The following is a 15,442-nucleotide window of genomic DNA, read 5'->3' as shown; positions in this document are numbered from 1 at the left end:
GTGGTTAGGGTTTAGGGTTAGGGTTAGGGGTAGGGTTAGGATTAGGGTTAGGGGTTAGGTTTAGGTTTAGGTGTTAGGGTTACTGGTAGGGTTAGTGGTTAGGGGTTAGGGTTAGGGTTAGGTTTAGGATTAGGGTTAGGGTTAGGTTTAGACTTAGGGCTAGGGCTTGGGCTCGATCTAGAGTTAGGCTTAGGGTTAGGGTTAAGGTTTAGGTTAGAGTTAGGTTTAGGTTTAGGGTTAGGCTTAAGTGTTAGGGTTAGGGTTAGGGTTAGGGTTAGGGTTAGGGTTAGGGTTAGGGTTAGGGTTAGGGTTAGGGTTAGGGTTAGGGTTAGGGTTAGGGTTAGGGGTTAGGGTTATGATTAGCGTTAGTGTTAGGATTAAGGTTGGAGTTTGGGTTAAGGTTAGGGTTAAGCTTAGGGTTTAGGGGTTAGGGTTAGGGTTAGGGTTTAGTATTAGGGTTAGGGTTTAAGGTTAGGCTTAGGGTACGATTTAGGGTTAGGTTGGGGTTAGGGTAAGGGTTAGGGTTAGAGTTAGGTTTAGGGTTTAGGGGTACGTTTAGGATTAGGATTAGGGTTAAGGTTAGGGTTTATGGTTAGTATTAGGGTTAGGGTTAGGGTTAGGGTGGGTTAGGGTTAGGGTTAGGGTCATGTGCCAGCCCTGTGAGCCCCCACTGCATGCCCTTGTCCCCTTGCTGCTGGTATGACACTTGTCCCCACCTGTGTTTCATCCCTCCCTTGCGCCAGCTCTTGCTCTTTCATCATGGCTTCTTGAAGGTCGATGAATCAAAGGCTGCTGAGGGCTGGGAGGCACAGATGAGAGGGCATGCGACCTGTGCCGTGTGCCCTGTCGTGCAGGGCAAGAAGCCCAGGGGCTCTTCACAGCCACTGCTGCCTTTGGGCTCGGCTGCCTGGAGCACCGCGTGCGCCCTGTGCTACTGGCTGGACCCAGCCCTGCGCGGTGCTGAGGTCCTGTTGGCTGAGCACCCCTGACACTGCTCTGTGTGTTTCAGCTCCTGGCCTGTCCTGGCATAAGTGTGTGGGCTGAGCACAACCTGCAGCTTGCCCCAAGGTACCTGTGGAGTGAGCATGGTGTGATGCATGGCCTGGTGCTCAGAGGCCTCATAGCGCTCATCCATGATGGTGAGAAGCGGGCAGCCAGCTGAAGCTGTGCTGGCAGTGTGGGGCTGGGTAAGGGGTGCTGGGTAACACAGTAGCTTGAACTTGGCTGGGCTTCAGGAGCTCTGGCAGCTGCTCCCAGGTCCCCTGCCTCCCCATTCACCTGCCCGAGTCCTTCAGGGCAGGCCTTTGGCTTCTAGACCTCAAGGCAGCAGCGTGGGGTGAAACCACTGGAGCCATTTGGCAATGCAGCATTTTATGGCTCCGCAACACAGCATTGTGTTCCACACAGGCCAAAAGAATATGGTTCCTGCTGCAAAAGGTCATAGAGCTACTGCAGGATGCAGATGGGGAGGTGGTTGGGGTGACCCTCTCTGTGCTTAGCAAGATGCTCCTGGCCAAAGACATGCCAATTGCCAGCCCCATCGCTCTGCAGCTGGCTGAGATGCTCCGTCCACTCTTTGACAATGTAAGGCTTTGTGCCTGCCCACCCCCCTTGCCCAGCTCTGGGTGCTGCCAGGAAACTTTGTGCCCTGTAGATTTTCAGACCCAAGCCCAGGTGGGCCTGGAGCAGCTGGTGCTGAGGTCTTGCCCTCTTCCTTGCCACCAGGAGTCCAGCTACATGCAACTGCTCTCCATGCACCTCTTCCAAGGTGTGATGGAGTTTGTAGCGGAAGCGGGAAAAAAGCTGCTGAAGACACATGTGCACCAGAGCCTGCTCCCACTGCTCTGCCACTTGTATAATGAGAACCAGCGCATGGCAGAGGTGCGGCTTTCTGACCTGCTCAGGTCCTGTGGAAGCTGGCTCAGCTGTCTCCTGTCCTGGTGCCTCCAGGACTGCAGCACTCCAGCCTCCTCCTGGCCTTGGCTACAGAGCAGCAGCTCTGGGGGACCTCTGTCCTGCTGCCCTGGCAGCACCAGGTGCCCAAGATGGGAGTTGCCCCACTCCTCTGCCCATGCACTGAACCTGCCGAGGGACACGTTCCTCAGCTGCTCCATATTCCTACCAGGGGCCAGGAGACACCCTGAACCTTGCCCAGGTGCAGGGGACACAGGTCCTGTACCCTGGGCAGCAGTCTCTGCTGCTCTGCGGGCTTCTCAGGAAACTCTGCTTTGAGCTAGCGATTTCCTGAAGAGGAGGAAGCTCAGGCAGCATCTGAAGAGGGACCAGACGTGGACAGTCAGCGAGTGCCTGCTAAGGATGGCCCCAAAGCCCCAGCCCCATCCTGGACAAGCCCCATGCCCTCAATGCCCAGTGTGTGGGACTGGCAGCTGTGCCTTTCTCACTGCTGCTGCCCATCGCTGCCAGCCTGCACTCCACACATGCTCCCTTCCCTTGGGTGTGCAGCCCTATGGGCTGTTCTCCAGGCTTGTTCCCCTCCCCAAGCCCAGGGGTGCCAGTGGAGCCCCAGCTCAGCTGGGCTTTGGCAGCAGGGTGGCACCGCAGCTTCCCAGGGAGCACCCAGCCCTCTGCTCCCTCCAAACCCTGGCGCCAGCCAGCTTCTGGCTGGGCGTTGTGGGTGTCCCGGCAGGAGAGGCCAGTCCTGGATGATGGGACCACCTGGCCAAGGGGGGAGAGTCTGCACCAACCCTTCCCTCCATCCCCTTGCGCTCTCTCCAGCTGGCAGAGAACAGCAGCAGAGCAGTTGAGTACCTGCATCAGTGCCTGCTGTACCTGCAGACCCCACAGGAGTCCATGTGAGAGGCGGCCATCAGGTCCACTGGTGAGCTGCAAACCCCCAGGAGTCCCTCCTGCCCCACGGCAGCTTGCCCCCAGCCACGGCTGCTGCACCAGCAGCAGGATTTGGCCCAGTGGCTGTGGATCTCTGACTACCCGATGGCTGTAGATCCCCAACTATCCCATGGGGCTCCCTGTCACCCTCTCCCACCCCTGCCCTTAGGCATCTCACTCGGGGAATGCCCCGGGCTCAGCCCTGCCAAGGGGAGGAGGGTGTGGGGGGCACGCTGACAGGGCCGGTGTCAGGGAGCTCTGCCACTGCGGCCAGTGGAATTTGTGACGGGCTGTGTGTTCCTAGGGCTCCCTGGGTGGAACATGAAAGGACAGCAGGAGAAGCTCTGTCACAGAGGCACTGGAGCTGCAAGAGCAGCTGCAAGAGTCTTTTGACACAAATGCTGAGGTGAATGAGGGCAGATCACGGGAAAAGGTCCTCCAGTGGGGTCAGTCCCCGTTCTGAAGTTCCCATCACCTTTGACAACCCAAGAGGATCTTTCTCCATCTGGCCTAGGTCTTGATCCTTTTGCTGGCAGCAGAATTTAGGAGAATGAACCTCAGGCCAGCTCCATTCTCCTATGCAACTCTTTTCCCACCTTGAAGGATGGGAACAGCTCTGGTCCCTGCCATGGAAACATTTATCCCGCCCCTTCCCTCCCTGCATGCTCATGCTCCCTCCATGTTGCTTCATCACCACACCTGCCTGACTCCTGTGCACATCTCCCAGTGCCTGTGGGGCAGTTGCAGGGACTCATGTGCCAGCCCTGTGAGCCCCAGCACCCTGCAGAATCAAAGCTCCTCAGGCTATTGCTTGCCCTGTCCATCCATGGCTGATGCATTCCTCATGGGATTGCTTTCCCCAAAGAAGGGGCAGCATGTGCCTCTCCCACACATGTATGGCAAGCCAGAATAGTGAAGCATCCTCAGCAGCAGGGCTAGAGCAGGCAGTGCTGGAAGGGGAAGCTGATACCGGGCAGGGGAGCACAGCTCCTTGTCCATCCTTCCTGGACCCCTGTGTCAGGGCAGATGGAGGAGCTCAGCCTTCACCAGGCAGGCGCCATGTCAGAAACACTACACACAGCCTCAGGTGCTCATGTTTGCGTGACAGAGTGGGGTGCACGTCTCTGCATGGGGATGTTTGTTCTTAAAGTACAGCTCTCCCAGCTTGCCTCTCCTGTCCTGGAGACCTGGGCTGAGTGTCTTCCAAAGCACTGCAGGAGCCCACAGCCTCACTGCTCACCCACCAGGTAATTGGCCTATGGAGCTATTTTGTCCCAGGAGATCTGGAGAAAACGCCTCACTATACTTGAAAGCTGGCAGGACCTAGCCTTGCTGCTCTACAGCCTGCGTGATGCTGCTGAGAGAGGTAACAGCTCCCATCCAGGCCACCTGCAAAGCCTCCCGCAGCTCCTGTGAGGCAAGGTCCACCCCTGGGCAGTCATTCCCAGCCCAGACATGACAGCAGCAACCCATCTCGTTGAAGTAGCAAGATAAGCATCTCTGTTGCTGGTCAGGGTCTGCTGCTGTTTGATTTTCTGAGATCAAACACATCTGATCTTCCAGCAAGGTAGCAAGTACCCAGGGAAAAGGAGTCCCTGGCTGCAGAGGCCTGCTTTTACCCTGTAGAACATGTGCAAGACACTCAGTGAGCAGCTGAGAGTGCATCTTGCTTGCTTTTTTCCAGAATATTTACCCCCCAGGCATCTGTAGAGGTTTTCACCCCTGCATTCATAGCTTGGGAGCTCAGCTAGGCTACTGCCTGCTGGCATGTTCCTCAGCTCTCAGCTTGCTGCTGCAAAGATCAGCAGAGGGCAGGGCAATCCCACCAAAGAGTGACAAAGGACAATTCCCAGGAGCCAGGGCATCCCATCACAGCACCATAGATGGTGGCTGCCAATGAAGAGGAGGCCAAGATACCCAGCTGACCTCCTCCCCAAGGAGGGTGCAGCCAGCTGGGCAGTGTCCCTGCCAGAAAATACGCAGGGAGATAACGAAATTGCTCTCGGACATGCCAGAGATCCTACTCTCAGCTTAAAACCTGTCCTTTGGGGAAGAGGGAACAAGCCCATCCTGGGTAAGAGGCAGGCAGTGCAACCCTGTTCTGGCAGCTAGCCTGGCCTGGCCTGTGCGGAGGCTCCCCAGAGTGAGTGCAGGAGAACCCATGCCTCTCATTTTCCAGCCCTCACCTGCTTTGCAGGAGATCACTCCCAGCTGTGCTACATGTGGGTAACAGGGTCTGTCAGCAGCCGCAGCAAGAGGATGGACCCAGGCTGAGGTCCAGACACGAGCAGCAGGAGAGGGGGCTGGAGACAACACTGGGAGCAAGGCCACAGTGTGGACCTGAAAGCTCCATCCAGGAGATGGGGCCAGACACAAAGACCAGCTACCTGCAACTGTCCAAGGCCCATCCAGCAGATGGGCTGAACACAAGCTGCCTACCACACGAGTATGAGGCCCACACAGGAAACAGCACCTGAAGTAAGCTACCTGTTACACAGGTCCGAGGTCCACCTGGAGACAGAGGAGTCAATAAACATGCCTTCACAAAGCTCAGGCCAGGACTAGGTGCTCAGGGCCGAGCTGAAGTGAGCAGGGCCCATGGCTGGAGGATGTGTGGGTCCCGGGGTGGGTGTCCCATGTGAGGCTGTTCAGGGTCATCAAGACCCATTAGAGCCCTCAGGGGCCCAGTGCTTAGAGCAACCCGAAGTTTGAGTACAAGGCATGGGACACCCAGTGCCTCAAGGGTTCAGGTCTGGTTGGGACCACTCTTCAAGATGAAGGTTGATGGAAGCTGCATGGTGACAGTGCTCATCCCTGTGTTTGGTTTTGCTCAACTATCTGTAACCTGTTTCCTTCCAAAAGTGGAGTTTGTGGATGTTTTCTGGGGGTGATCTGCTGGTTCAGGGAGAGAGGAAGAGCTGGGTACCGTGTTTGTAGAAATGCTCCATCAGAGCCCAGAGTAGCTCCAACACTTGATATCTTTGCTTCTGTGAAATCCTAAGTACATCTGGGTCACCAGTCTTTGGAAAATGTCATTGGGTGGCCATGGTTGACTTGCTCATTTGCTCTCCTAGATGCTTGGCTTTCAAGGGTCTTTGGCACTCTTCTAGTGAATGCACAGAGGGGTCATATCTCCTGGAGATGCTCTTTCGCCTTCCCAGCAGACGGTCAGAAGAAAAAAGCCAACTTTCCTACCCAAAAAATATAGCCAGAGAAATGAAGCAGATGAGTGTTCAGCAGTGCCGCCTAGTGATGTACCAAAAAGCCAACTTCAGAGGCTGGGGGCCAGGCAGGCCTGCACCTTCTCCAGGGTCCTTGGGGAGTCTGGGAGTGGGGTGGGGGTGGAAGGCAGAGAAGTCATGAACCCACAGTACAACACAGATAAGCAGCCTTCTTTTTGCAGCCAGCAGACATGCTCATAAACAGCAGGAAGTTTCAGATACCCACGTAAGCAATTTCAACTGCAGTTGGTTTTACCACACAGGGGGTGGTTTGGTATCCAGGCCTCGAGGGTGTGCTTATTCTCCAGCTTGCCAACTCTGTCTGTCCTCCGTCAGCCCAGGGCACTTACCGAGCTTTACAGGGCTCTGAGCCTTGCCTGCAAAAACTCTGCAGGACCCGCCAAGTGTGAACAGGTGGAAAGCATGCCTGTGGGGACACATCTGCAAGTGTCTTTACATGCCAGAAGGGCTGGGGATGGGCTTTTATGGCCCAGTGTCTCGCCTGAGCACATGAGCCCAACAGCTGGAGCTTTGAGAAGCAATTTGAGATTTAAAAAAAAATAAATCACAGGAGGCAATGATACCAGCAAGTACCCAAGGATCCTCCAGCCCCATGCAGCCTGCACATGCCCACTCTTGCCCGCTACCCACTGCCCAGCAGTGCCAGGTACTTCTTGAGAGTAGAGAGGGGAGCACAGAGAGCTGCAAATCCACACTTGTGTCTTCGAGCTGCACCATCTGGGGAGAGCTGTGACACCTAAAGGTCTCTCTGGGAGAGACAGGGCAGGACCTGTCCTTTCCCTGATGCGGTCAACCCAGGCATGGGAGGGGAGTGGAGAGGGCCCCTTCTTCCCCAGCTCCAGCAGACAAAAAGGCAGAAGTGGAAGTGCGCAGCAAGCCTTCAGGGTCCAAGTTTGCACCTTGTTTCTCTGCCGGGGGCTGGGGTGGATGGGAATTTGGAAGCTTGCCCTCTTTGGAAAGGGTCCAGCTGCCTTAGGAGAAATTCCTCACATACCTTTGCTGTGAAGAAAGTGCTGACCTGTTCGGGGGTGTTTGCTGAGCAAGTGAAGACGAGCCAAAGGCAGCTCATAAGTGCTGGGAGAAAATGACCCATTTTCTCATCACTGGGGTTAGGCAGGAGGTCAGGCACTTTGGGGAAAGCGGTGCCTGGTGGCAGTTACTCTGTATGCTGTAAGCAACTCTACCAGTATGCCCTGATGCTCACTGCCTTCACATACTGCCAGGGAGATGCTCCGACTACAGTAGAGAACAGCAGTGCTGTGCTGTGTGCTGTGCAGAGACTACAGCAGTGCTGTGCTGTGTGGTAGGTGAGTATTGGAGGGTGAGCTGGCAGCTAAGTCCAGGCTGCTTGGTCAGACCCTGGTACCCAGGAACTGCCTGTGGTGCTCTCTGAAGCCCTACCAGTCCCAGGGGTTAGACCCAGGAAACACGCAGAGAGCTGGAGTCGCAGGGTGGGGATGAGACGGTGGTTCAGAGAGAGGACGTTTAGCTATGGTCAGACTTGGAGCACCTCTTGGGTTGCTAGGGAAATGCACAGGGAAGAAATGCTGTTCCTTCATCGTAACAAAAGCAGGCTGCTGGCACTGATAACTGCAGTGCCAGAGAGTGTTTAAAGCAGAAGCAGGCGGGTGTGGGAGACCATCTGGTCTGGCCTGATGGGACTGATGTGAGGAACGCAGCTAATGTTCAATAGGCTTCTGAAAATGCCAGCAGGAAAATAAACAGCGTAACTGCAATAAATAAGGAAGGCAAATCAGATCCTCTGCAGTGCCAGGAGAACGCCCAGCACATCTGGGCTGCAGAGCAAGGGCAAAACTACAAGTGCTCCCGCACCAACACCAGATACCTAAAGCCAAATAGTGAGGGATTTTAGGGGAGGCTGTAACAAGGGGACACTTCAACTACCCACTTGCGGACTGGATCAAAGTGTCAGGGAACAAGATGTAAGCATAAAACCTTTGAATGCGGTACATGGTACCATCCCCCCAGAAGCAGTCTGAGAACCACCAGAAGATGCTTTTCTGGATCTGCTCTTGCACAGCACGTGGGGCTTAGCTCGGGAGGGTCTAGCCCAGCTGCAATACCACTTGGGTTTTATTTTATGGTAAAGAAGAGCAGGCTGAATAAATCAAGCATGTGGTTATTTGTTTTCAAGACGTGTAAAAATGAGGAAATGTGTCAAAAAACAAAAAAAACGGGCCAATCCCAAACCTCTCAACAGTGTGGTCCAGAAAGCTAGAGGCCTCCAAGCTGCCTGGAGGCTGTAGAAAAACACCTTATTAAAAGCCTCAGTAAAACATGGAGCAAAGACCAAATAGGGCATCCTGTAAAGCCTCTATACAGCTGATGGGAAAGAATGGGGAGCACAGGAAAACGGTCGATGCTGAAGAGCAGAAGGTCTGCCAAAAGAACAGGAAAGCTGAAAAAACGCAGCAAGTCAGATACAAATGGGTAAGCAAGAGGGCTAGGAGAAGGCTTGAGGACAAATGTGCTCAAACTAGTGGTGAATAGCTCAGCAAATCTACTGCGGGGACTGGGAAGTGAGCAGGGTGCACAGGGATGGGATGGCCTCAGCTGACAGGTCTTTGCCCTGGGGGTATTTCCACCCCCACCCACCCCAGCCCATTTTTTTTCCCACACAGGTGGGAAGGGCTCATAAATTGGAATAGAAATCCTGGCAGAGTTATCCTGGAGAGACAAGCTAAACGTCAGTCAGTCCTGGGTAGCTCAGAGGTGGCCAGCACCAGCTGGGCCAGAAAAGGATGTGGCACATCATTGACTGTCAGCAGGCATGTGATCAGGTCCTAGCACTACCCTGTGCAAGGTGGGTACGAGGTTCCTCGCACCTGGGGATCCTCACAGGAGCAGTCCTTCCCGGTGGCCAGACCCTATCCCAGGCTGCGGGAAACCTGGCAGCTCAGTGCATTCTGGAATGGGGAACTGAGGCAGAACCTCAGGACACCCAGCTGCTGAGCAGCCTGGGGCAGTCCAGTCTCCCGCAGACCCAGCCAGCAGAAGCTTCTCTGTGGGGAGCTGGGAATTTCCTCTTCTCAGGGAGGAAATTCTCAGCTCCTATTTTGAGTCTTGCTGGAGCAAAGGCCTTTGATTTTTATTTTTTTTTCCCAGCTGAGTCAAAGTTGACTGTTCCTCTCCAGGGGAGATGCTGAATGCAGTCTGGGAGAGAAGAGGTGACAACTTCCTGCTGGGGACTCCCCAAGGAAACAGCATTGCCACAACAAACCTTCAGTTTTGGGGCTGTTTGCTCTCAATGTTACCTCCATACAGGGAAAATGCAGGCATGCTTCATCACCAACACAGCATCCCCAGGGCCCCTCTGGTCCCTCCTCCAGCCACCACACTGTGCTGTGACCCATGTCCTCCCATTTGCATCCTGCTCCCATGCCTGAGCCAGCGACAGCCATGACTTACAGCCCATCAGCATTGTCCCTGGCAAGCCGACGGTGATGGTTACAGGGGTATCCTCCAAATGGCATCTTGGGCTCAACCCCATTACTGTGCCACATCAGTCTCCTGGAGACCTCATCTTTCTTGGCCCTATTTCAAGGCTCTCCCTTGAGCAAGCACCTGTCTGTCAATGCAGGAAGGAAGAGAAACATGCTCTTTTTCTTCTGTTAAAAATAAACTGCTTTTCAAGAGGTGTCTCTGAAAGGGCTGGGGAAAGGAAGCAGGAATCGGGATGAGTTCGCTTGCTCTGTGGCTGCTGGCGCCAGCTCACACCGAGCAGGGCAGGCAGACATTGATTTGAACTGACCTGCGCTTTCTGGGGGAAAAGAGGGAGATGGGTGTGTGAGCAGAGCTTGCTGGGGCACAGTGCCCATGGGCAGGCCATGCAAGGGGAGGGAGAGCCCCAGGGGATCCATCCCAGCCAGGAGCTGGAGGCTGTGGGGCGCCCCCACCAGTTGTAGGAGGGACATGGAGGGGCTGGAGCTGGCAACCAGGGTGTCCCAGTGTGGGAGGACTCCTCCCTTGCATGAGCAATTCAGGCATCACAGCTGACCAGGGGCATCTGGGGGAAGGCTTCAGGACCTCTCCCAGCCTTGCTGGGTTTGGCAGAGCTGGGATCAGCTGGAGCTCCTAGTGACCCCCAGCCCTGCAGAGGGATGGGGCAGGGCATGCAGTAGGAAGGGGCAGAGGCGTACCTGGTGTCCTCCCCTGGGCGGGTGATGGGGGCACAGGCTGGCACACGTCTCCACGGGGAGCAAGAAGAGATGCTGCTGGGGGATGCCGTGACCTTGGCCACTCTCTGTGGGCTGGTCCCCTGGTACCCTCATAGTATTTGTAGTCATTGCATCAGGGATATTGGCAGGGATGTGCCTGTCTAGGGTCTTTAGGACTTGTTCATGACTACAAATTTGTCTCCTTCCTTTGTAGCTCGTCCGATCCACCTCCCCATCCTACCCCAGCAGCAAGTACCGTAGCTGGGGACAGAAATGCCTGCTGGGATCTGCTCTCAGCCTGTCTCTCCTGACCCTCAGAGAGTGCCTCCTATGTTGGTGTTGCAGGCTGCAGTGGGTAACAGCTCTGCATCCACCTCACCCACCAGCTCTGTGGGCTTACAGCTATCCATCATCCTGCCCTTCCACCCCTTCCTCACCTCTCAGAGCCCCTGCCAGGTGGTCTTACCCCCTCAGACAGCTGCTCCATCCCCCTGCATCATTGCAGATGCTCCTCACACCAGCTCCACTGGGTCCCTCTGAAGCTATGGGGAACCAGACCTGCACTTTGTACCTGGGATGTGGATGCACCAAGGTTTCATGCAGCTCCAGAGTTCTAACCTTCTTATCTTCCACTGGTGGTGTATGAGCATGACTGCCTAGCAGGAAGGGAAACAAGTGCCATTTCCCACAGCCAGCCAAAAGGCAGAGACCCAAGGGCAATCCACTGTGATGAGACATGCAAGAAGCATCCGCCTCGTCCCCTTTCCCATGAAATGCTTCTCTTCATCTCTTCGTCTAGTGTGTGCTGAAGTGTTGATTTTCCCCTGGAGTGGATGAGTCATGAAGAAGCTGTGAGGGAGAAAAGGCTGCTGGGACATCCCAGGTGCCCATGTCTGGTGGACAGGCTGCACAGGAGGGAGCAGGCACTGCCCAGGGGTGCGGGCAGGGAGCAGGAAGGATGCATGTAGTCCAGCAGTCTGGGGCTGGCTCTCTCCCTGCCAACACTGCATGGGGCTTCCCAGCCCTGGGATAGGAAGGGTGATCCCTCCTCTAGTTGCCCTCCTCCTTCCCCTGGGTGGAGGTTACTGTAAGTAGCAGTGCTATGCGTCTGCTGAATTAGCAGCTGTGTATCTGCTGGCTCCAGAGCAAATACTCTTGCTTGCCCTTTTCTCTCATGTGTCACTCTGCTCTTTTATTGCCAATATCCAACCTGGGAACAGGCCAGGCCGTCTCCATCACATCGCAACTCCACCAGATGGAAGCTCTCCACAGCACGTGGCCCAGGGAGAGAAGGCAGCAGCTCTGGGATGTGCCCAGGGCTGGGGTCTTTTGCCTGCCCAGCTCTATGTGAGGGGCTCTAGTGTCTGTGGTGGTGGGGGAGACTGTGCCACATGACATGGGGGCTGCAGACAGGAGTCTGTCCTGTCCCTGCTGAGGTAGGAGGTGATGGTGTGATGGACCACTGGCTCTGGCTCACCTTCCTGTGTCCTCCCTGCAACTTCCCTGAGTCGCAGCAATCTCCTCGTCACATCTGCAGGAGGGATGTGGGTGAGCTCCAGATCCTGGATCATTTCTGCTGCCGGCTAGGCCTCTGGCTGCCCCCATAACACCTCCTTCTGCCCTCTGCAGACCCTCACTAATGCGTTTGCCAGATCTGGCTGCTAGGGCCAGGTGTGGTGCTGATACGCTCCCAGCTTCCCAGCACCCCAACTTGGCTTAGCTCATCCCCTGCCCACATAGGCAGGTAACGTGCTCCCCATTCAGTCAAGCTCTCATGCTTGCCAGCTTTCCTTGTTGGGGGAATATCTGGATTTCCAATTATTCCCACTCCCTGCCTGTGCTCCTTGGGTCCTTCCCAAACACCCACCTTCACAGCTGTGCGTGCTTTACTTCTGAAAAGGAGGGATGCCTTTCACAGACCAAGATGCTGTTGCATTATCCCTTGCCAGATCCTCACTGGAAGTGTCAGCTGAAGGGAGGGCATGGTGCTGCGGACGTCCCTCCTGGATCAGCTCCTCCACCGCTGTCCTGGCGGGTGTAGGCCATCAGTGGACAGGGGCTTCTGAGCCAGAGCAACAGATGTGGCAGAGAGATGCAAAACTGGCTGGTGCTAGTGGTCCTGGGTGCTCACACCCAGGGACTGTAGCCAGGAGAAGGTGGCTTTAACATGCACAAACGGCACATCAAAGTGCAGGACTGGCCATGGCCACTGCTTGGGGATTGGCACAGATGGGACAGCCCCGCCCATTGGTGGTTTTCTGCTCCCTCCTCTTGCTGCAGCCTTTGTTTTCTGCACAGAAGTTTGCAAAATATTGTCCTTTGCCTTGTCCCTTATTGCCCGCCTTAGCCCCAGTCCTACTGTTTCTGCTGCTCCCCAGCCTCCTCACTAGGCCCCCCTGCAGAAAAGCACAGTGGCAGCAGGACTAAACCCTCTGCCTGCATCCCAGCTGCAAGTCACAGGAGCATCTGAAGGCAATGTGCACAAGCAACTGTTTTTCAGCAGTGGGAACAGTTCATAGTGCCTGCTGGCACCCCCACCACTCCCACAGCACACGGGTCACAGCTCCTTGGCCTACATGGTAGCCTGGGAACACACTGCCCTTCACAGTGCATGGGCAGCCGTCGCGCCAAAGCCATTTCGGGAGAGGGATGTGGACGCAGGCCATACGTGCCAGCCCCGGAGCCACAGCCAGGGATGCGCCTGGGCTGTAACGACAGCCCCTCCCCTCTGCCCAAAGGAGGGAAAAACAGGCCAGACAACCCGCAGGGCTGCCAAGATGACATTTTTTTGGCTGCTGCGCTGCCCCAGCCACTGACCTGGCAGGCGCTGTGTGCTGGGAGCTGGGGCAGCACCTCTGCCCCTGCACTGAGGTGCCCCTGCCCAGGGATGCTCAGCAGCATGAGACAACCAGCCACGGGATGCAGCGGGGAGGGAATGGGTGGGCACAGGGGTGGGGGGACAGCGGCACCCTCGAGAAGCTGTGCAGAGATGAAAAATGCCAAAGCTTTGCTGGAGCTTGAAGCCTGCAGGGCAGGAGCGCCTTTTTGGCTGGGGTTTGGGAAGTAGTGTCTGTGAGTGGCTGAGCCACCATCAGAGCACTGCTGTTTTCCATTTGGTCGGCTTTCGAAAGAGCTGCCTCCCTGGCAACATGTCCCCCCTGTGGTGGGCAGTGTTTGTTTGCTTGGGAAAAGATGAGCCTCATTATCTGTCCTTCATGGCTCTCAAACTTTAAAGCACAGTGGGAGGAAATTTTACCATGGGAAACTGCCCTGGTGTCAGCTAGGCACTTCGCATGGAGGTCTGCTGGGGGGAGACAGCCCTGCCGTGGTGGGGCCAGCACTGGGGCAGAGACCCACTGGCAGGCAGAGGAAAGGCAGGAGGGTAGGCAAAAGGTGATGCACTTGAAACCATCCTGCATCTCTCCCTGGCAAACAAGCACAGAGGGAGCTGGGGGAGCATAGTGAGGGCAGGGAGAGCCCAGGGGTGCAGAGAGAAGTCGGGGCTGTAAAGCAGCTCCACATTCACCTGCTCCTCGGTGCTCACAGCACCCAGCAGTAACATCTCTGCTCTCAGTGAAGCGCCAGCCATGTCAGTGCATGGGAAGGTCTGGGCAGGCAGTCAGGGTAGCCCAGACAAGGTTTGCATCTCCTGGCCCATGCGGCACTGATAACAATAGGAAGGGCCAGTGCTGTGTTTCCCTGTTGAGCTAAAGCGATGCCCGGAGCAGCCGTCCAGAGCTGCCTGCAGCCTCTCCCACCCTGTGGGAGCATTTACCTGCCTGCTCCCGTCAAGCCCATTAAAAGTCGGCTTGCTTTGAAGATACCACCACTATCAGGGAGGATCATTTTCAGTTTTCAAGGAGATTTTTCCAAGCACGATCCTTGCCCCAGGATTCTCCTCCCACTTGCTCCATGCTCTCCAGGCCCAGTGCCATCATGACTCTTTCTGCAGCCCATCTACCCTTCTGAAAACCCTGTGTGAAATGGCAGCCCGCTGACTCAGGGCTGCCACGTGTTGCCTTTTGTGCAGCTCAGGAACTCTGGCAATGCACATCAGCATCTACCTGGAGGAAAGGAATCCAGCTGCGGGAGAAGAAAGGGGCGGCAAATCAGTCAGCATTCAGCCGGGAAAGTGTAAATTCAACAGTCCTGACTGCATGAAATCATTCTGCACCCAAACAAAAGGCAGTTTCAGTGTCTATTCATTACCCCAGACTGGGGTCGTGCTGAGGGGCTGCCTGCCTTTTGTGTCGTGGTGCGAGGTGTGGTTAAAAGATTTATAGCTAAAAGATGGATAGCGATAGCGTGCACCTCTGTGAGCCCAGAGCTGAGCAGATGGATGTCATGGTTTATTCTAGTAGATCCAAACCGTGGCTTAGACTAAACACCGCCTCTGCCATCAGTGAATCACTTCTAGATCCCCTGGAAGTTTCCAGGGCTTGGATTTCAGAAGCTTGCTGCCTCGAGGCACTAAAATGCTGCGGAAGACAAAGCAAGGTGTGGCAGGTTTTGTGGGGATTATCCTGTCCTCCTCGGGGCTGGGGCTGGAGGGGGATTAAAGCTGCTGTAAGGGGAGAAGGTGAAAACGGGCGGCAGTGCCAGCTGCATGGGAAAGGTGAGGTGCACAGCCACCTGGGCTCTGGCACTCCAGCCCCCTGGCAAGAGTTGTCCCAGGAGGGTGCCCAGGGTCCCCAGGCCCTACCTCCTGCTGGGCTGGGCCAGGTGCATCACATGAACAGCCAGAGCAGCAAGGGAGGCTCGTGGGGCTCCCAAGCCCCCCACATGCAGTCGGGAGGAGCGAGGGGCTGCTGGGGTAGGGAGGGGCTAGGAGCGGAGGGCATGGGGTGCCCAGATGGGAGCACCCTTCCCTGCTTGGTGCACCCAGGGCTTGGATAGGGGACAGGAGAGGGAATGAGCTCAGCTCGCTGATTCACTCCCTCCTTCAAGACCAGGCCTGGCCTGCGAGCCATGTGCTTGGTGGAGCAGGCAATGCCAGGGCAGGTCCGGGCTGCCGGTGCCCTTTGCGCCCGAGGGTGCTCCCCAGCACCCCAGGGAGGTGATGCTCCTTGGGGGACCGCACCGTGCCCTCCATGCACCGGGGGCTGGCGCAGAGCCCGGACGCGCCCGGGGGGAGTCCCCGACCCCCTCCCGGCCGTAGGAGTCCAGCGGCGGTGC

At 56.1% G+C, this 15,442-nt stretch overlaps 1 protein-coding gene across 1 annotated transcript in view; it reads left to right on the top strand.

The window, feature by feature from the left end:
* Nucleotides 1-1,407: 1,407 nt before the first annotated feature.
* Nucleotides 1,408-15,442, top strand: part of COL18A1 (collagen, type XVIII, alpha 1) — a gene marked incomplete at its 5' end in the record, with an annotated part of 57,051 nt that continues 43,016 nt past the window's right edge. Inside the window, 3 exons of the mRNA XM_009891408.1 lie at nt 1,408-1,584; nt 1,726-1,881; nt 2,737-2,813. Of these exons, the coding sequence (XP_009889710.1) occupies nt 1,408-1,584; nt 1,726-1,881; nt 2,737-2,813 (410 nt within the window). The remainder of the gene's footprint in view (nt 1,585-1,725; nt 1,882-2,736; nt 2,814-15,442) is intronic.

This window comes from Charadrius vociferus, unplaced genomic scaffold, assembly GCF_000708025.1.
Source record: "Charadrius vociferus isolate BGI_N301 unplaced genomic scaffold, ASM70802v2 scaffold69, whole genome shotgun sequence".
Lineage (NCBI taxonomy): Eukaryota > Metazoa > Chordata > Aves > Charadriiformes > Charadriidae > Charadrius > Charadrius vociferus.
Note: the sequence above shows the minus strand (reverse complement) of the source record. Positions and strands in the feature narration are given on the sequence as shown.